Raw genomic sequence first — 21,742 nt, 5'->3', positions numbered from 1 at the left:
CTGCATGCGACAGGAACCTGAAAAAAAGCAGGAGTAGCTATCCTCTTTGCAGATCAAGTAGATTTCAAACCAACACTGATTAAGAGACACGAAGAAGGACACTACATCCTGGTAAAGGGAACAATCCAAGAGGAAGAGAAGACAATCATAAATATCTATGCACCAAACACTAGTGCACCCAACTATATAAAACAAATACTAATGGACATGAAAAGTCATATATGCATTAATACAATTGTAGTGGGGGACCTCAACACCCCACTATCACGAACAGATAGATCAACTAGACAAAAAATAAGTAATGAAATACTAGAACTCAATCGAACTCTTGAACAAATGAACTTAACAGATGTTTACAGAGTCTTCCACCCCATAAAATCAGAATACACATTCTTCTCAGCTGCATATAGGTCGTTCTCCAAAATAGACCACATACTCACACATAGAACATGTTTAAGTAAGTGCAAAGGAATTGAAGTTATCCCCTGTATATTATCAGAACATAGTGTGATGAAATTGGAGATCCATAGCAAAAGAAACTCGAAAAATTTCATAAACACGTGGGAATTGAACAGCACACTTCTGAATAACCAATGGGTCACAGAGGAAATTAAAGAAGAAATCAGACAGTTCCTTCAATTAAATGACAATGACAATACAACATATCGGAATCTATGGGACACAATGAAAGCAGTCTTATGAGGGAAATTCATAGCAGTGAATACACATTTTAGGAAAACAGAAGGAGCCCAATTAAACAACCTGATGCTGCACCTCAAGCTTCTAGAAAAAGAAGAGCAGGACAACCCCAGAGCTCATACAAGGGAGGAAATTATAAAGATCAGAGGAGAAATCAATCCAATGGAGACTGAGAGAATGATACAAAAAAATCAATGAAGCCAAGAGTTGGTTCTTTGAAAGAATCAACAAAATTGACAAACCATTAGCCAACCTAATTAGAAAAAGGAAAGAAAAGGCCCAAATCCATGCAATTAGGGTGAAATTACAATGGACCCAGCAGAAATCCAGAGGATCATCAATACCTACTTCCAGAACCTATACGCCAATAAGATGGAAAACACAGAAGAAATGGACAGATTCCTAGATACATATGAATTACCAAAGTAGAACGAAGAAGACCTAAAAATTCTGAACCCAATATCAACCAATGAAATTGAAAACGTAATTAAAAAATCATCAAGTAAGAAAAGCCCGGGCCCTGATGGCTTCACTGCTGAATTCTACAAGACATTTAGAGAGGAACTGCTGCCACTACTGTTTAAACTCTTCAATGAAATTGAAAGGGAAGCAATACTCCCAAATTCATCCCTGGAAGCAAGCATCACCTTGATCCCCAAAGCAGAGAAAGACCCAACTGAAAAAGAGAACTATAGGCCAATCTCACTAATGAACATAGATGCAAAAATCCTTAGTAAGATCAGTAAGGTCGGCAAACAGAATGCAGAAGATCATCAAGAAGATCATACACCCTGATCAAGTGGGATTCATTCCAGGGATGCAGGGATGGTTCAATATACGCAAATCAATCAATGTAATACACTATATCAATAGAGCCAAGGACAAAAACTGTACGATTATCTCCATAGACACAGAAAAAGCATTTGACATAATCCAACATGCATTTATGATAAAAACCCTACAAAAAATTGGAATAGATGGTCTCTACCTCAAACTGATAGAAGCCATCTATGAAAAACCAACAGCCAATATCATACTAAATGGTCAAAAACTGAAATCCTTCACACTCAAATCAGGAACAAGACAAGGATGTCAACTATCACCACTCCTGTTCAATATAGTTCTGGAAACATTAGCCACGGCAATTAGACAAGAGAAAGAAATAAAAGGAATAAAGATAGGAAATGAAGAAGTCAAATTGTCATTATTTGCAGATGACATGATACTCTATATAGAAGACCCCAAGAACTCCACCAAAAGTCTTCTAGACTTAATAACCAAATTCAGTCAAGTAGCTGGTTACAAGGTCAACACACAAAAATCAATAGCTTTCCTCTACACCAATGACAGACTCACTGAGAGAGAAATAGGGCAAATAATTCCTTTTACAATAGCATCCAAACAACTGAAATAGCTAGGAATCAACCTAATGAAAGAAATCAAAGACCTCTTCTCTGAAAACTATGACCCTCTGAAAAGAGAGATTGAAGATGATATCAGAAAATGGACAGACATCCCCTGCTCCTGGGTTAGGAAGGATTAATATAGTGAAAATGGCCATACTTCCAAAACTGCTATATAGATTTACTGCAATTCCAATTGAGATCCCAGCAGCATACTTCACGGACCTTGAGAAAACAATCCAAAAATTCATTTGGAACAAGAAGAGACCCAGAATAGCAAAAGCAATTCTAGGTAACAGAGACGTGGCAGGGAGTATCACAATCCCCAACCTGCAACTCTACTACAAAGCTACTGTGATAAAAACAGAATGGTACTGGCAAAGAAACAGACCTGAGGACCAGTGGAACAGATTAGAAGATGCAGAAACAATGCCAGACACACTCAGCCATCTCATCTTCAATAAAGGAGCCAAACACCCTCACTGGAGGAAAAATAGCCTCCTTAATAAATGGTGCTGGAAAAATTGGATTTCAACTTGCCAAAGATTAAAACTAGACCTATATCTCTTGCCATGCACTAAATTAAAATCGAAATGGATTGAAGATCTAAATATTAAAATAGAAACACTGAACCAGTTGGAACAGAGGTTAGGTAGAACTCTTGAAGACGTTGGTGTAGGAAAAGATTTTATGAACAAAACCTCAGTCGCCCATGAACTAGCACAAACAATCTACAAGTGGGATCTCTTGTTATTAAAAAGCTTCTGCACAGCAAGAGAAACCACCAGCAGTGTGAAGAGACAACCCACAATGTGGGAAAAAATTTTCACCTGCTCTTCCTCAGAAAAGGTCTACTATCTCGAATCTATAAAGAACTTAAAAAGATCAGACCTCCCAAATTTAAAGACCCAATCTGAAAATGGGCATCTGAAATGAACAGACATTTCTCAGACAAAGAAGTAGAAATAGCAAATAAATACATGAAAAGATGTTCAACATCATGGTCATTTGAGAGATGCAAATGAAAACAACGCTGAGATTCCACTTCACTCCAGAAAGAATGGCTGCTATCATGAAATCAACCAATAACCAATGCTGGTGGAGCTGTGGGGAAAGAGGAACCCTGCTCCACTGCTGGTGGGAGTGTAGACTGGTGCAAGCACTGTGGAAATCAGTATGGAGATACCTCAAAGAACTAGGACTGGAAGTGCCATTTGACCCCACTATTCCACTGCTGGGGATCTTCCCCAAAGAATTAAAGAATCATACCACAGTGATATATGTGCACCCATGTTCATAGCAGCGCAGTTTGTAATAGCTAAAACTTGGAAACAGCCCAAATGCCCATCAACTGGAGACTGGATAAAGAAAATGTGGTTTTTTAATAAAATGGAGTACTACTCAGCCATAAAAAAATGAGAAATTAGAGACATTTATAGCAAAGTGGATGCACATTGAGGCAATACTCTTAAGTGAAATAAATAGGACACAGATGTGTAAATACCAAATAGTTTCTCTGGTGTGAGAAACTGAAAGTGTAAATAAGGACTAAATGTATAATAGGTAATGTGAAATAGGAAGAAAAGGGGCAAAGGGGAAGGAAGTGGGAGGACTAGGGGAAAGGATAGAAGGGAATGGGATTAATATAAGAAAATGGAAAACTAGGAACAAAATCTTTGTAAATAGGGAGGAATGGAGGGGTTGAAGAAAGGGCTGGGCAAAGGTGAAAAATAAGAACCAAGAGAGATTATGTAAAGGTGCAAATTTCCAATGATGAATGTCATTATATTGTATACCTAAAATGTACCATTGATTAGAATGAATAATCGATAATGTAACATAGGAAGAAAAGGTCCAAAGGGGTAGGGGTAGTGGGAGGGACAGGGGAAAGGAAAGAAGGGAAAGGAAAAATGCTGAGAAATGGAAAAAATGGAAATAAAGTCTCTGTAAATAGGGAAGGGTGGAGGGGATGAAGGGAGGGCTAGGAATGGGGAAAAAATAAGAACCAAGATGCATTATGTAAAGGTACAATTCCCAGTGAGAAATGTAATTGTGTTGTATACCTAAAATGTACCGATAAAAGAATTTAACCAAAAAAAAAAAAAAAAAAAAAAAAAAAGAATGGGCTTAGATGCTGCTGATGTCAGTCTGAGCCCAGTGGGCAGCTCCAGCCCATAGCTTGTGCCTCAAATAGGTCAGGTCTGTGGCAGCAGGAAACCCACCAAAGAAACCAAGCCTTCATGGACCACTGCGGCCCTGCCTGCCCTGTCTGACCTCATCTCTGCTTAGAAGGAGCTGGAGGAGGAGTAGCCCCAGAGGACCAGACAGTGTGGCCCTCAGCTGCCCAGACCACTGTAGGAGATGGCTGTGAATTTAAAGGGAGGCTAGGCAGCATGTGAGGAGAGAGCCTGCTGTTTGTGTAAGTCACAGGGTGCTAGGGGCAGGGGGGTGGGGGGGTGGGGGGGAGTGTCCTAGACCCAGGACCACTCTGGGGATTTGCTGCTCCCTCTATGTCTAGCTTCCGTGTGTCTTCACACACCTGTTCCACTCTGTCCTGTGCACCCCAAACTCTGACAACACCCTTCCAGGGCAGGATGCTTGGATAGGACTTCTGGGAGCATCTTGCTATAATCAGAACCAAACTGTGATGGGAAAACTAGGAAGGTGCTTAGCCATGTCTAAAATGCTGTTTAAAGGTGACCAAGTTAGCCTGCCTGGACTATGTGACCCCAGTGGCAACTATGAGTAACCTGGGTCTCTGAGAGCTTAGGGGCTTCTCCAGGGCCACACAGCCAGCAGGTGACAGAGTTGGGATTTGGACCTGGGTTCTAGTTATGAGCTCCGTGCACTCTGCCATTCTGCCTGCTTGTTCTAAGTGACAGGGGAAATGCCTTTTATTGGAACAGTCATGCAAATTTAATTCACATCTCCGTGATGAGCAACACTTAACAAACCCATGTCGGCAAAAGCTTTTCATTGTTCCGAGAGTACTCTTTTTTTTGGTGGGAGGAGGTGTTAGAGACAGGGTCTCACTGTGTGGTTCAGACCAGCCTCAAACTCACTATGTAGGCCAGGCTGGTCTCAAATTCTCATCATCCTGCCTCAACCTCCCGAGTACTGGGATCCACAGGCCGGGCGTTGCAACTACAGTCCATTACCCCATACAGAGGCCAGTACGAAAGACCCCAACCTCCTGGCTCAACCTTGACCTTGACAGCTGGCAAGGCAAGCAGTCACGACTTCCTCAGTCTGGGGCCAGTGGTGGCCAGAACTGGAAACCATCTGGAAATCCCAAGTGGTTTTGATATCACCAGACTCCTGCTGCCCAGTGACCCCTGGATGGGTCCCCAGGACTCTGATGCCAGCCTGGACTGAGGCTGGGTTCACTGGCCTCCTTTGAGCTCTGTCAGCTAGTTTGATACCTGCTTCTCTAAAGAGCCCTGTCCCTGAACACCTGCCTGTCCCCAACAATCTCCTTGCTGGCAGCCTCCCTAAAGGACAGTCATGAACAGACATAATTAGTGCAATTATTCTAATTGGCATTCTTGGCTTTAGTCACAGAATAAAGTCCCAGAACTAATTTTGATAATATTCCCGTTAGAGTTCTGGGGGTGGGGGCAGTTGGCTCTGTGCCTGGCTGTGGGATTTTTCCTTTCAAATTTTTTAAATGATCACAGACACAGTATTAAGTAGGAGAACATCACTGCTGTGGGAGGAGGACATTCCCTGCCCACAGCCTCTTCTCTGAGCTCTGCAACAGCATGGGGACTTCCTGTCGGGGGTCCTCCCCTCCCCACTCTCAGTCCAGGGATGGGCATGTGACTCATGTGACCCACGCCTCCAGGAGCCAGGGAGTCCGTTGGCCACATTGAATGGCTCAGGAATTGGCATGTGACCCAATCCTAACCAATGACAGTAGGTCCTGGAGCTTTTGCAGGAATTTCTGGGAAGAGATACTTTCTGTTGGACTTGCTACCCAGGAGGATGTAATCAAGGAGGCCTGCCTGGAAGTGGCGTCATCGTCAAAGCAACAGAGATGTGAGATGACGGACTAGGAAAACCAGTCCTACTGGCCACCTTTGGGCTTGTATTGATGTACTATCTCTGTGCTGATGAGGATGGATTGCAGGCAGGGTCCAGCATGTGCTAGGCAAATGCTCTGCCCTGAGCTGCACCCCAGCCTGCTGGGCTTCTGCATACACCTTATGTGAACTTGTCAATCATTTGACCCCCACTTCCTTGTTGTCCCAAGCTAATTTGAGCTTGTGCTCTGTCACTTGCAATCATGTAAGTCCTGCCCAATATAAAGCAGGGGAAAATAGTCCCTAACACTGCTGTGACTCTCAGAGGTCCCTCAGCCTCCCTGTGCTGAACCTGAAGGGAACAGATGGCAGGGTCCCCACCACATTACCTGCTCCAGCAACTGCTGCTGCCTGGCAGCTGCCTCCAGTGCAGCCAGTTCCTTGAGTCGGGCCCGGAGGTGGGCGAGCTTGCCACCTTTGCCCCCCTTGCCCATCTTCCCTGCTGCAGCCAGGGCCGCGTTGAAGAGCTTGGGGGTGCCCGCCCGTGGCGGCAGGATGAGCACGCTCTTCTGCTCCTTGGGCTTGTTGTTGTTCCTCAGCATGCGCCTGAAAGACAGCAGCCCTGGCATCAGAAGCGCCCTCTGCAGGGAGAGCTGCATCCACAGAAGATGCCACGGCAGCCTGTGTGGTGGGGGCGGTTGTGGCTGACAGGTCTCAGGGAACTTTCTGCGTAGATCTCATTGAATGATCAGCCCATAAAGAGGTGAGTCTCCTGTCTGCACCTACTGGATGGGCACACTGAGGCTCAGAGAGACTGAGTAACTCTTCTGAGGCCACATAGGTAGGACATACTGAAGGGCATGGCCATGGCTGAGTGTGTCCCCCAGGCCTCATGCACTGGGAGCCTGGTCCTCAGTGTGCTGGGCTTGAGAGGTGGTGTGGGCTAGAGAAATCTTTGGGTCTCTGAGAATGCAGCCTGCAGAAGAGATTGGTGTGGTTCTCTGGCTTCCTGTCTTGCCGTGTGATCTTCCTGTCCAGTGTACTCCCACCACTGCCATGTCTTATGGGGCCCTCAAGCCAGCACCAGGGCCATGCACTTCCCCTCCAGAACTGTGAGCCGAACAAACCTCTTTTATTTATAAAGGACCTGGCCTTGGGTATTTCTTTTCTCTCTCCTCTATCTTGCCTCCCTTCCCCCTTTTCCTTCCTCCCTCCCTCCCTTCCTGCTCAGAATCAAACCCAGGCCCTGGTACACACTAACCAAGCCCTCTACTGCTGAGCTATACCACCAGCCCCAGGTACTTAAACATGTGGAATCAGAAATGGGAAGCCCAGGTGCAACCACACCCAAAGAGGTTTCCTTCCACTTCACTGTCCTTTCCCCAGGGTCACCAATTTCATACTGAGTGTCTGAGTCCTTCACAGACACCCTGGGCCCCCAACGCCCTGCCTGAGGCTCTGGGCTCTGTGTGGCCTCTCCCTGCAGGGTGAATTTGACACAGGCCACGCAAGCTTGCACCTAAGAGAACACAAGAAGGTGGGAGCCAGCACCGCGTGTGTAGCCACAGAGGACCGTGGGCACTGCCCACTGGCTTTGATGAAGCAGCCAGCCACATTGCAGGAGCCCAGGGAGCAAGAGCCAGGGCAGCAGCCAGCTAGGAACAGAGGTGCTGATCCCTCGACCCCAGATTCCGCCAGCACCATGTGGTCCTGGGAGCTGGCCTTTCCCCCATGAAGACTTCAGATGAGCCCCTTCTCAGCGACGGCTTGGTGATAGCCACGTGTCTGGAGCCCGTGGAGGGTTCAGCTAAGCCATCCCAGGCTTCTGAGCCACAGAAATTGAGATAACAAATGTGTGTAGTTTCAAGGCACTAAATTTGTAGTGATGTTACATAGCAATAGATAACTAATATGAATCTCCATTCTCAGTAAAGCCTCACCACAATGCCCACAAGTAGCCTTACTATTCATGCCCATCTCTAAATGAGGACACAGAAGTCCACAGGGGGTGAGTAACCTTCCCAAGGCCACACAGCTAGGAAATGGCACAGCTGAAATTCAATCTCACACTTCTGACCCCAGCAGCCCGGATCTCAATGTTCCAAGGCAACATCACAGTCATTGCCTTCTTCGATGCAGACAATACTTCTGTGACATAGAAAGGGCCGGGATAACTATGGCCCTGACAGTTGGGGAAACTGAGGCTCAGAGCATAGGGGAGTAACATGCCCAAGGTTGTCAGGAAGCAGAATCACAACCCAAATCTCCTGCGATGTACCACTCAGGTTTTCTAAATCAGGACAGAATTCTCCACCAAGGCAGCCCCACCTTTCACAGGGAATTTTTCTGTACTATGAAAATGTGATGAGTAATTTGGCTCCAGTACAAATGAATTTTGTCTGTGATCTAATGGCCTAGACTGCTAATTGGCAAATTCATTCATCAGGGTTCCAGCAGAACTTGTTTGTGTAAAAATGAGCCTATTACCAGCTGCTTATCTAATCAGAGGCAATGGGCTTAACTTTCACAGATTGATATTAATTACAGGAGATTTGCATTTGCTCTCTGAGTTCCCCAGGAGAGCACAAACATGGTAATTCATCAGAGGTCTCTAAGACACCAGCCTGCTCTGTCACCTGTGTTATTTGAGTCCATAATTCATGGTGTGACATGAAGGCTCCGTATGGGGCTGAAATGAGACAAAATCAGTGTCCACGGGGCCTCTGCCATTGCTAATGGCTGTTTCTGTTTTGAAATACTGAGCTGGCTTCTGGGATGTTTCCATATTAAAGAGACTCCTCTTCACTTTTATTTTATTTTTAATTAATTTTTGTTTGTTTGTTTGGACACACGATGTCACTATATAGTCCAGGCTGGCCTTGAACTCACCATGTAGCCAAGGCTGACCCTAATCTCATGGCAATCCTCCTGCCATAGCCTCCTAAGTGCTCAGATTACAAGTGTGCTATAACACCTTGCCTGGCTTTCCCTTTCATTTTTAGATGATACACACTTCTCTATTAGGATCCTGCATTGCCCTAGAGAAAGGACCAGGCATAAGACTTTTCATCTCCTCTCTTGGAGTGGTGAAGCCAGAAATTGGAGCACTTCGCTTTTGGGGGCCTCAGCTCCCCATTTTTTTTTTGGTACCGGGGTTAGAACTTGGGACCTTTTGGTTACAAGGCAGTCAGCAGAACCACTGAGCTAAATCCCCGGCCCACCTCCCCATTTTTAAAGTGGGGATCTTGGGCAGAATCCCATGAGGGGAGATGGCCTCACCAACTCAGATGTCCCCAGTCCCTGTCTTTCCTTTGATGGGCAGAGCTCACGTTCAATCCCCACCCTCAGGGTTAGGGGCTTCTGAATTGCCTTGGGGCCTCTGCAGGCTCCCACCTAATCCAGGTAGGGGACAGAAACAAAAGGCAGGGACCTGCTGGCAGTTTTCAGACATAAGCAGCTGAATCTGCTGATTTGCTATAACTGTCTTCGGTAAGATCCCTGCGAACACGGAGTTAACAAAGCCAGGACCACCACTCCCAGGGACACACAGGTGAGGCTCTTATAGGCCCTCGCAGTGGCCTTGCTCAACTCACCAGGGCCTAACCTGGCCCTGTGTGCACTTCTGGTCCAAGACATCTCCTTTCATGTACATAGTTAAGACGTTAACATTGAGATTTCTCTCTCTCTCTCTCTCTCTGTCAGTTGACATATACATGTGCATGCATGTATGCATATGGCTATAGTTCACGTTCATGCACACAGGTATGTACGTGGGTGTTGCTTAGTGCTGCCCGTGGTGGAGACCCAGGAGCACCCCCACCAATCCTAGATGAGCATTCCTAGGACTCAGATCTTGGTTGCGAAGGACCATTTTCAGCTGCAGGTAGCTCAGTGGTAGAGCACATCCTTAGCCTGTGTGAGGCTGTGTGGTTCAATCTCCAGCACCCACCACACCCCACCATTTCCCATGGAAGGAATCACGCCTCCTTGGAGAAATGGCCCCTTCCTGGGACTCAGCATGGAAAGCACGAGATGTGCCTTTTGCCCCTCATGGAAGCACAAAAGCGCTGTGAGTTGATGGCACTCAGCAGAAGGTCACAAGGGTCAGTCTGAAGAGGTTCCCAGTGGCCAACCTGGGAAAATCAGAGGATCAAAATAATGACTGTAGTCACATGTGTTGGCACACGCCTGTAATCCCAGCACTGTGTGAGGCTGAGGCAGGAGGATACTAAGTTCAATCCCAGCCTGAGCAACTAAGTGACTTAGGGAGACCTTGTCTAAAATAAAAAAGTAAAATTAAATGGGGCAGGGGATATAGCTCAATGTGAAGGCCCTAAATTCGATCCCCAGTACTAAAAAATAGAGACAGACAGACAGACAGAAAGAGAGAGAGAGAGAGAGAGAGAGAGAGAGAGAGAGAGAGAGAGAGAGAGAGACTGTAATAGGATATTCATGAAATAAATCCATGCTCATGTGAAAGATAAATGAATAAACCTTCCTAAGAGGAGAATGCTAACCAGTAGATATAGAAGGAGAATTATCATTTTGCAAACCTTATAGCAATCAGTGATTTAGCAAGAAACCATCAGCTGGTGCTAAAAGCAGTGGTTGGAAGTTCAGTGGCAGATAGGACATGTGAATAGTTCCAAAGTTACTCCCATTGAAAATAATAATTAATTTACTTATTAATTTTTGTTGTTTTGAGACAGGGTCTCACTCTATAGTTCTCGCTGGCCTTGAGCTCACTATGTAGTCCAGGCTGACCTTGAACTTGGCAGCAATCCTCCTGCCTCGGCCTGCCAAGTGCTGAGATTAAAGGTGTGCACCACCATGCCCATCTTATTTACTTAGGTATTACAAAGAGAAAAATAGCAACTTATAGTGCAGAAACCTCCATCATGTGATAGAAGTAAAAATCATCAGCCCCACATGCCCCTTGATCTGCTCACTGAGCAGGATGTGACATCACTTCCGATTGTTCCTGCTGAACATGAAGAGCCTGAGGTGATTACAAGAAAACACCTGGCAAACCCAGACTGAAGGACAATGTACAAAATAACTGGCCTGTATGCTTCAAAGGAGTCAAAGACATTAAAGATAGAGACCATGGCTGCCGGGCACCCTGATGTAGCGTGGGAGCCTAGACTTGACCCAGGAAGGAGAAAGGGAAAAGCACATGTAAAGGAGACACTGCTCGGACAACTGGCAAAATGTGAGTATGGCACACAGGTGAGAGGCTATGGTTATACAACAGGAAGTCCTTGTCCTTAGCTTTTTTAAAAATGAAAAAATAAATTACATACCTGGCTTTCTTCCGGAGTAACTTCTGAGACTCGGGATAATGCACCAAAATTTCATTCAAGTCCTTCTTATCCAGAATGAAGAGGTTGGTGAAGCCGTGCGCCACCACGTTGGCGGTGCGCCGATTGCCGCCCCCGATGGCCAGCAGGCTGGGGAGAAGGGAGGCTGAGGCCCTTCAGAGGCCAGAGGCCGTGCTTTGGACCTTGTTCCACGCTGCCCCCCGCCCCTCCCCTGGAGCAGGGTGGTGGCCCCACAGCAGCGAGCACCCAGGCCTCCCCTCCACGTGCCGGCAGTGCCAGTGCTGCAGGCCAAGGGCCCAGGCCCACCCTGCAGCCTCCCCCTCCCCAGGCCATGCCCAGGCCTCCTGCTGCCCCAGCCCCTCTGACCTTATCTCTCCGAACACGGACCCGGCTTTCAGCATCACCAGCACCGCCTTGCCATCGGGGCCGCCCAGGACCTGCACCTGGCCCGCCTGGATGATGTACATCTCGCGGCCAATCTCCCCCTGAAACAGAGGCGGCCTGAGCCCCTGCGCCGCCCTCAAGCACCCTCCAAGCCAAGGGCTGGGCCCAGACGCTGGTGGCCCAGCAAGGAGGCGCTAAGGCTGAGTGTCACCCTGCACCAGGACTTGCGTGATGCCTGAGACAGCTGCTTTCCTGTCGGGGCTCAGTCTCCTCGCCTGGGGATGGGGAGAGGAGCAGCCCTTGTGCTGCCCGCCCGACAGATTCTGATGGGCAGTTAGTGGTGCCATGGGACAGAAGGTGCCAGGCTGCCTGGGAGGTGCGGGGCGATAGGTTCTGTGGGTTCTCAACCACACCTGGGCGGCGAACATTCATGTGCAGCCCCAGCCAGGAGCGGCCAGCATCTGCCAGCGGATTCAGGGAGGACGACAACAATGGGGTCCTGAAGGTCCTAAGCACTTCTCTGAGCCCTGCCCATGCGGATCTGCAGCCTCGGTCTCACAGCCTGCTCTGATGGGGTTGCACTTTTTTTCTTTTGCAGTGGAGATTGAACACAGGTTCTTTGCACTGAGCCACATCCCCAGATCTTTTCTAAAGTTTTATTTTGAGAAAGGGTCTTGCTAAGTCATTAAGTTGCCAGGCTGGGCTGGAACTTGCAATCCTCCTGCCTCAGCCTGCCGGATTGTACTTTTCTAAGGTCATAAAGTAAGGGTGAAGCCGAGCCAGGATTCAAATCTAGTCTGGTTACTGTGTTCATGGTTGTTACAGGTTGAATTGTTCCCTATTCCCAATCCACATTTTGAAATCCCAATCCCCAGGACCTTAGAATGTGACCTGATTTGGTAGTAGGGTTGTGGCAGATGTAATTAAGATAAGGCCACACTGGAACAAGGTGGGAGTAATCCAGTCCAACCAGTGTCCTCACAAAAAAAGAATTGGACACAGAGACAGGCACAGTGGGAAGACATAGAAGAGACACAGAGAAGTTGGCCTAGGGCAGAGGCATCCAGTGTGTAGTCTGGCAGCCCCACCAAACTCCTACAATGGCTGAGTCCCAAGGGAAATGAATGAAGAAAGGAAGGAAGGAAGGAGGGAGGGAGGGAGGGAGGGAAGGAAGGAAGGGAAGGAGGAGCTTGTAGTCAGAGACCAGTACCAGCCGGCCACATACCTTCCAGTCCTCAGGCCCTTCCTGCCCCTCCTGGCCTGCCACCTGTCAGTAACACCTGGCATGTTTAAAAGTGTCGCCAGGACAAAAACTCCGTGACACAGCACATCTCACGCACACACAACCCTCTTCCCAGACAGGAAGTGTCATGGGTGCCTGTTTCTGTGTGCAGCCAGAAGCCTCACTAGCCAGCACCCTGGGTGTCTCGGGACAGTGTTAAGCAGCATCGGACGGCAGAGGGCGCCGCTTACACAGCCACAGTGCTCGCTTCAACTCGAAACCTCAACCTCGCCAACGCCCGCTGGACTTCCTCCCACTGAAAGCAAACTGCATCACCACGCGGGTGACAGCGACAGCAGTCAGGCCAGCTCTGTGCCAGGCATGGTGCCAAACTGTAGTCCTATACTATTCAGTCTTCCCAGCTTCCCAATAAGGCTACCCATATGCACACTTTATCCGTGAGAAGAACAGGACTCAGAGAGGGTGAGCCACTTGCTCAGGACTGCACAGCAAGGAAGTGGTTCCCATGTCCAGAAAGATCACTCTGTTGTTCCCAAGCCCTTCTTGGCTCCTAAAGCTGAAGCTTTAAGCTCTCAACCATCTACAGCATCCTTTTCTCCCTCTTTCCCCAGCACTCTGCTTCCAGAAATTTCCATGCTGCACAGCATATGGCTAGAGTCAGGGGCCTCCTTGGGCTGGGGCTCCTGAATCTTACAGGGCCTGCTTGGGCAGCATCTTTCCCCTGTACACACGCCCAGCCTTATTGCCAGTTCCATACAAGAAGACTGAGCCCTGGGTTCCTGACCCCCACTGATCTTTGTGTCACCTTGAATCTCAAAGACAGGAAGCACGAAGGGCTGGATCTACCCAGGGTACTGGTTTGCCAAGTGCATGTGTTCTCCCCCACCCCATTTCTGAATGGGAAGAGGGGGACCCTGAGAGGATCCACCATCCCTTCCCTGTTAATGGGGCTCCTGTCCTGGCCCCCACAGCCCCATCCCACATGGGGAGAGCTGCGGAACTCTGTTGCAAAGCCTGGTCACCAGCCAGCTGGACTCTTGGGCCAGTCCCCAGCTGGCACTGCAGCCCAGGGCGTCCCAGGCGCCCCCAGCCCTGCTCCATGGGACAAAGGCTGAGGCCTAAGCAGCTCCCCTCAGCTCCAGCCCTCACCTTCTTGCACACATAGTCGTTGGGCAGGTAGACCACGGAGCGCAGGCGCTTCAGCATGTCGAAGATCATCTGCCGGTCACAGCCCTGCCCAGGGAGGAGAGGAAGGAGCCCTGTTAGAGGGATGTTTAGGCTTGGGGTCCCCAGAGTTCCAAAGGAGAGGGTGCCAGGGGTGTACCTGAAAGAGCGCCACCTTGCTGACAATGTCGTAGTTCACGTCAATGGCAAGGTCCAGCCGCATCTTGTCTGGAAGTTGCACCATCAACTCTGACTCGTCTGTGAACAGGACCTGGGGGGTCAGAGCAAGGGCAGCCCCAACCCTCACACACCTACAGCCCCAGCCACTTTCCTTGCTGCCCTGGATCCCGACACTGTCACCTCCAGGCCTTTGTCAGTACGGTTCCTCTGCCAGGAAAGTCTTATGTACTTCCCTGACTAATTCCTACTCATTCTTCAAAACCCAGCACCAATGTCACCTCTTCCAGGAAGTCTTCCCTGGACACTCCCAACACAGCCTCTGCATCAGTGGTTCTGGGGCTGTAGCACTGGTTATCCCTTCATTGCAGTTGTTGATGAAACACACCAACACACACACACACACACACACACACACACATTAGGAAAACAACATTAGCAAGAACTAGTTTATCTAGCACTTACCATGTGCCAGCTGTGTGAGCATGTGTGGAACTGGGTATTGAACACAGGGCCTTCACACTGAGCTACATCCCCAGACTTTTTTGTGTGTGTATTTTGTGACAAGACTTCACTAAATTGCCCAGGCTGGGCTCAAACTTGCAATCCTCCTGCCTCAGCCCGCAGTGCTGGGATTGCAGGTGTGTACTACCATGCTGGCTTTTAAATCAATCTTTTGTCTTCTTTAATTTTTTTAGTGGTGCTGGGAATTGAACCCAGGGCCTTGCATACGCTAGGCAAGTGCTTTACCTCAGAGCTACACTCCCAGCACTTCGTGTGCCTGATTTTTACAAAGATTATTTTATTTAGTCCTCCCCACCACCCAAAGAAGCTCACTCCTCTAGGCCCCTCTTTATAGACAAGCTGGGGCATGGCTTGCCTGGCACCATGCAGGGAGGCTGCAGGGCCTCAGAGCCTGCACAGGGGTACAGGGCAATGTCCCTGGTGCTCACCATGGGATGCAGGTGCCATGACAGAGGAAAGGATGGGGGAGAGGGAGCAAGGGAGGGACTCCTCCTTCCTGACTCAAACTTCAACTTTGATCTCCAGTGGGGCTGTGTCTCAAGGTGAAATGAGAGACGGGAGCCCAGGAGAAAGGCCTGCAAGTCTTCAGGAGTGTCATGACAACCCAGCTTGGGGCATCTCCCAGGCCTCTTCAGGCCCCTCTCACATAAACCTTGGGGCCATAGCCAAGAGAGGCCTAGTGCTTGGGCCTCAGATACACAGGACAAGGGAAGAACTGGAAGGCATGGGGAGGGGGGTGTCAGTCTTACCCAGCATGCCTTGCGAGTGCCAGGTGTACTCGTACCAGGTCTTGACGCGGTTCTGCACGGACCTGGGGATCTTGTAGAAGTTCATGTACTTCACTGTGCTGTCCATGCAGCTGCGGTAGTAGGTTTGTCCTGCAGTGGCCGCCCCTACCACATCTCTCATCTGGGGCAGGACAAGAAGCAAGTTTTGGGATGCATCACTTTACCCAGACAGGGGCACATGCTCACAGGGGAGGAAGGGAGGGAGGAAGACAGGCATCCACACACAGAGGTCTACTGGTGAGGAAGAGTCCTGCCTCTGGTACAGACGTGGGAAGGGAGCTGGCCCCTCCAAGGGTATCCAAGCAGGGGACACCTCTGGGCTGGGCTGATTCTGGTACAGTGTGGCTCTGCGGTCCCATAGCCACTTTGTCCAAGCCCTTGCTAGAGGAAGTACGGACCTCAGTGTACAGTTCCTCAGGCTGAGGACCTTCAAAGGCTCCTGTGAGGACCCCTGAGTGTCACCTGCCGAATGTTGGAAACACAAGGGGTCCCTCCTGCCTTTCGTTAAGCCATGCAGGTCAGCTCACCAGGATACCCACAGGGACTGACATTTTCAATGGAAATAACCTCAGAGAGGGAAGGGACCTAGACCACTAGCAGCACCTCAGGCTTCCGATTCTAAGCCCAGTGCTCCTTAGTCCCAAGGCAACAGGCAGAGGGGCTGATGTTTCTGGCAGCAGTGGGAGGGGCCCTGAGGGTGTGGGCTGGGACCCCAGGCTGAGTCCCAGCTACCTGTCCAATCATCACAGAGAAAGCGAATACACCCGTGAAATAGTTCAGCAGCTGGAAGACAATTTCAAAGAGCGTCTGGGGGTCAGGCAGCCCCCCGATGGTGATGAGTGTCTTCACAGCCCAGTAGTAGCAGCGAATGTAACTGGAGAGAGAAGAGGAAAAGGACCTCCATCATAACAGGACACACCTGCCGACCTTGGGTGGCCTGGTTCAGACCCCTGTGATAGGTGGGCACCGTGCAAAGAGGGACAGCTTACAGGCCTTAGAGGCATGAACACCTGCCTCTCACGCAGGCAGAGCATGTCACAGTTTGTCCCTGGCTCTGCGCCTCCTCTTCAGGGGCATGTGGTGATCCCTGTGGACAGATATGGAACTAACACTCCAGAAGATATCTAGGGATAGGCCAGTCCTGTTGATAGGCCCTCAATTTCCACAATTGTTTCCTTTGCTATCCCCTGTCATGCTGCTTACAGAAAGCAAGTTTTACAGTTTAGATGAGATGTCCCCACCAAAGCCTCATGTACTCATAGGTGGAGCTTTAGGGAGATTGGATCATGGGGCCATGATGCTCATCAGTGGATTAGTCCACTGAGTTTATGGCAGCTAAACGTGATGGTGGGAGGTAAAGTCCGGTCTGAGGAGGTGGGTCACTGGGAGTGTGGCCTAGAAGGTTCTATCTCCCTCCCCCTCCCTTGACCAGTCTCACTCTGCTTCCCACCACCATGCCATGAGCTGCTACTCCTCTGCCGTGTTGCCCTGCCTTGGAGCCAGTGACTAAGGACTGAAATCTTTATAAACTGTGAGCCAAGTAAACCTTTCTTCCTTTAATTGTGGGCGTCAGGCATTTTGTGCCAGCAATGAGAAAGTAACTAAGACAAAGGACAACATCAGAGTTGGAAGATCCTGTTGGCCCTCGTATCTGCGGGTTTGCATTTGGGGATCCAACCAAGCACAGGTGGAAAATGATTTTTTAAAAATTCTGTCTGTACTGAACAAGTACAGATATCTTTTCTTGTCAGTATTCCCTAAACAATACAGTGTAACAAGAATTTAGCATTTGCATTGTATTAGGCATTCTAAATACTCTAAAGATAACTTAAAGAATATAGAAGCAGTACATAAATTATATAAAAATCCCACATCATTTCCTATAAGGGAATGTGCAGCCTCAAAATTTGGCATCTCCTGGAACCAGTCTCCTGTGGCCTCTGAGAAATACTGTATCTTGAGGGCCACCTTCTCTGTCCCTTCCTCCTGCTCACCCATTTTCCAGGTAATGAAATTGAGTCCCCACCATGGGAAAGGGAACCCCCATGGTCACCAGCTGGCAAGTTCCAGACCCAGGACTGGAACCCAGGGTGCTGGCGGTTCCTCTGAGCTGCCACCCCCAGTCCAGGCTCATGATCAATGGGGAAGGGAGGAATGGGTGCTGCAGGGTCCTGCTGTGTGGTAAAGGGCACAGGAAATGCCATCACAAAGAAGCAAGAGCCCCTACACCTGTCCACACCTCCGGGCTGAGCCCTGCCGGGAGCCAGGAAGGGGGAGGGCAGGCAGGGCTGAGAGATGGGCCGGCTTTCCTGGGCTTCCTGGCTCCACTTGCCAGCTACTTCTGCAGCCCAGGAGCTCAAACTCAGGATCTGGAGCCAGACTAAAGGTACTCAAAGCCACTTTCTAGCTGTCTAACTGGGAAGATAGCTCAATTTCTCCGGTTCTGTCTTCCATAAAATGGTGATGGTGATGGATCGCCCTTCACAGGTGACCACAAGGATAAAATGAGCTGCTGAAAGAGAGAGTGCCTGGCACAAGGTGGGCTCTCCATAAATCAGTGGTCCCCCAGTGCCTACCATGTACCTACAGTGAGCACAGCACAGCATTGCTGAGTCCTCAGGAACCTCTCCAATGAGAATGGGAAGTGTGTGCTAAGTGCTAGGAGGAGGAAGCAGAGGTTGCTGGGGAATTAGGGGCTGGCTATGCTTCTGACCGGATGAGGCTCTGGGCTTCAGGGCACCTCATCACTCTGTTTGTTGCATGGAAACGTCTCAGGACAACACAAACCTGCCCAGTCAAGCCCCCATCATACTGGTCCTGGCCACCAGAGAGCGCACCAAGCACCCCTCCTAGGGATTGAGCAACCCCTAACCCTCCAGACCCCTGGACTGGGAGCTGGGGGACCACGACTGAGGTGGATAGGCCACCAACAGAGAGAGGACATAGGAGTGATGTCCACAAAGCTCTGGCTTCCCTCTATGAGTTTCCCTGTTGGAGTAATCTTAGAGACCTCCCCAAAGTCTTGTGTCTTCCTGCTATGGCTCTGTGAGGACCCTCCCTCCACGTCTCAGAGCCAGAGAGCCCTGGAGCCTGGTGAATGACCGCACATAGAGGAACCCGGGTCCCCTTCCTGCTTGCCATCCTTTCCCAGGACTGCCAGCCCCATTTGCCCCAGGGAAGTGGGTCTTTAGCTTACTGAGGCACAAACCCCTTTGAGAATTGAAGGAAAGCCATGAAAGTCTCCTTAGAAAATTTGACATAGTCTCAAAATTTAGCTCTAAATTCCAGGGGGAGGGATTTTAAACAGGGATGATACCCATTAATACACATTTGAGGCTCATCTTGTCTTCCAGATCCCATGTGGGTCTCACACTGGCAGCACAGCTTGCCCACGACAGCTGTGTACCAAGTGCTGTGTGGCCCCTTGTGGACATCCAGCTCTGGAGGGCAGGGTCTGAATTCCTTAGGGAAGCTGCTTGGCAACCTGTCTCTGCCTACCTTTCTAGAAACTTCCACAGACCCCGCCCCCTTCAGCCATACTGGACTCCAATCCCTGACTCTGTTATCTTGCAATCCCCCACAATTCCATTTTTAAATTTAATCCTATTATTTTATTTTGTTGTGTTTTGTTTTTACAGGGCTATGGATAGAACCAGGGCTGCACGTACATGCCAGCCAAGAGCTCTACCACTGAGTGAAACACCCAGTTCCTTTTATTTTATTTTGAGACAGGATCTCCCTAAGTTGCCCAGGCTGGCCTCGAACTTGTGATCTTCCTGGTTAGCATCCCGAGTAGCTGAGATTGCAGGCATTCGCCACCCCGCCCAGCAAAAACTTCTCACCTCTCTTCATGTGATTCCCTCCCTTTGGGTTCTCTGTTCTTTTTTCCTATCTCTCAAAGCCCAGATGAAGCCTAAGTAGCTTAACTTTTGGTGAAATTGCCACACCCATTCCTGTTCCCACTCCCCCATCCCTCCCCCGGGCACCAGGCACTTTTCTTTTTCCTTGAGGTAGATGGTCCAGCAGTCAAGGCTCTGTAACTATGAACTGTGTGACCTTGAGAGTTCACATTTGTCACTTCCTCTGTCAAGGGGAAGAGTCGGAGTAGCTATCACGTGACTGTTGTAAGTTACTATGTAAAGTGCTTTGATCAGGGCTGCTACATATTAATAGTAATAAGTGTTCTGCAAGGCTTACTGCCGTTGTTATCATCATCATCATCATTGTATTATGTCTCCTATGTGGGAATGGCAAGTGGGTCCCTCTGGTTTGCTAGTTCCTCCATGGCTGGCCACACCCAGGGAGCAGTGCAGAGAAGCAAGCTCGGGGCTCATTCCCACTGGCCTTGCCCCTGGGCTGACAAAGTGCATGCACCTGCTCCATGTATTTGCCAACCCTACAGCACTTTGGGATGCTGAGAGGATCTTGGTTTTTGTTCTGTTTTATTTTTTTGGTTTTTTGAGACAAGGTCTCACTATGCAGTTCAGGGTGGCCTTGAAGTCATTATGCAGCATAGGCTGGCCTCAGACTTGCAGCAATCCTCCTGCCTCAGCCTCCCGAGTGCTGGAATTACAGGTGTGTGCCACCATGCCTGGCTTTGCTAAGAGGACCTTTCCAGCAGGTCTCGTTCGTGTCTCTACCCTCTGCCTGGCACACAGCAGGTGCTCAGGGAGATGTGGAGACTGGGCCATTGAACCTTGTCATGTCAGTGATTCCTTAGGAGCAAGGTAGGCTTGGCAACATGGTGGCAAGGGACTCCTTTCTAGGAGTCTTTGTGCTGTGAATATAAAGAGTAAGACCATCACCCAGGTGTGGCCCCAGGAGGAAGGGGAGCTCACCTGTTTCCCACACCATCGTAAACCCAGTGAGTGGAGCCAATGCCCTGAAAGGCTGATGCCCAGTAGTAAAGACACGAGTTCAGGTGCAGGCTGTACAGCAGGTAGGCTGTGGTCCTGATGACCCTGCAGAAGAAGGGGCATGAACACAGCCATGAGAGGGTGGGGGTGACATCTTCTCCAGGGCCAGGACTGTGGGGAAGCAGGCAGTCCTCACCTACCCTGAGGCCCATCTCAGAGGTTCCCCCAGTGGAGCCATACGGTCCTGCCTCACCACTCAGCAGGGTGGACACCTGGCCAGTCGGAAGCAGCAGGAGCTGAGCTGGCCCTGTGGGGTGCTCTTTAAGGCTATGCCAGTTAGGAATGGTGGCACTCAGTCAGGATCTTGGGAATAGGCCCGGGGTGGCAGAACTACCTGCTCAAGTGAGTTCCAGGCTGGCAGTGGGGCCAGAGGAGAAATGTGGCCATGGGAAGAGCAGTAGGGGACAGGATGTGCAGAGAAGTGATGATGAGGCCATGCACCCCATGAGAGAGATGCGGAGAGGTGGTGGGAGTCCTGCTCCTCTAGTGCAGCCTGGCTGGCCTCATGCCCCACCTTGGGTGTCCGTGAGAAGCCCCCTGTGTCCCCATAAATGATCCCTTCCATTGGAGCTAGGGTGGGGGCTTCAGTTCCCTGCACTGACCCCAAAATACTAGTGAGCCTCTCCTGTCAATCTACCACAATTAGGGGAAATAAGACAATCCTGATTCTCTAAAGAACAAACATCTGTTCAGAGAACAAGTGGAGCCCAGAACAAGCCCGGCTCCTGGCTTCCGCAGGCAATGGGGAATGGGGGAGAGGAGGTGAGAGGGGCAGAAATGGGTGAGGAATGTCTCATCCTGTGTGTGCACACTCACATGATGGGCACATGTGGGCACGCGTGTACATGCACGTATGTGTGTGTGCGTGGGTGTCTCACCTGTAAACGTAGGCTTTGCTGAGGATGGCTTCCAGGCGGTTGTTAAACTCAAAGAAGGCCATGTACTGGGAGGAAGAGGAAGGCATCAGGGACAGCCGCTGACTCAGGGCACCCTGGCTTCACCTCCCTGCCCTCCTGGTGCCTCAGCCCTTCCTCCCTGAAGGAGGAGGAGCTGAGCAGTGAGTGTTCAAGCCAAGGGTGCTTAGTGCATGGGCAGGTAGG

The 21,742-nt window shown here is 49.6% G+C and overlaps 1 protein-coding gene across 1 annotated transcript in view; it reads right to left on the bottom strand.

Annotated features, from left to right (window-relative positions):
- Cngb1 (cyclic nucleotide gated channel subunit beta 1) overlaps positions 1–21,742 on the bottom strand; it is a 69,385-nt gene that overhangs the window by 2,689 nt on the left and 44,954 nt on the right. The window contains exons 23-31 of the mRNA XM_087191941.1: positions 21,521–21,585; positions 20,565–20,687; positions 16,459–16,600; positions 15,688–15,847; positions 14,397–14,494; positions 14,222–14,305; positions 11,812–11,930; positions 11,428–11,574; positions 6,514–6,730 (exon numbers count right to left, since the gene is read on the bottom strand). Of these exons, the coding sequence (XP_087048067.1) occupies positions 6,514–6,730; positions 11,428–11,574; positions 11,812–11,930; positions 14,222–14,305; positions 14,397–14,494; positions 15,688–15,847; positions 16,459–16,600; positions 20,565–20,687; positions 21,521–21,585 (1,155 nt within the window). The remainder of the gene's footprint in view (positions 1–6,513; positions 6,731–11,427; positions 11,575–11,811; positions 11,931–14,221; positions 14,306–14,396; positions 14,495–15,687; positions 15,848–16,458; positions 16,601–20,564; positions 20,688–21,520; positions 21,586–21,742) is intronic.

This window comes from Heterocephalus glaber, unplaced genomic scaffold (assembly GCF_053883595.1).
Source record: "Heterocephalus glaber isolate CG9 unplaced genomic scaffold, H.glaber_assembly_v1.0 deba00000071, whole genome shotgun sequence".
Lineage (NCBI taxonomy): Eukaryota > Metazoa > Chordata > Mammalia > Rodentia > Bathyergidae > Heterocephalus > Heterocephalus glaber.
This window is presented reverse-complemented; position numbering and strand designations above follow the sequence as displayed.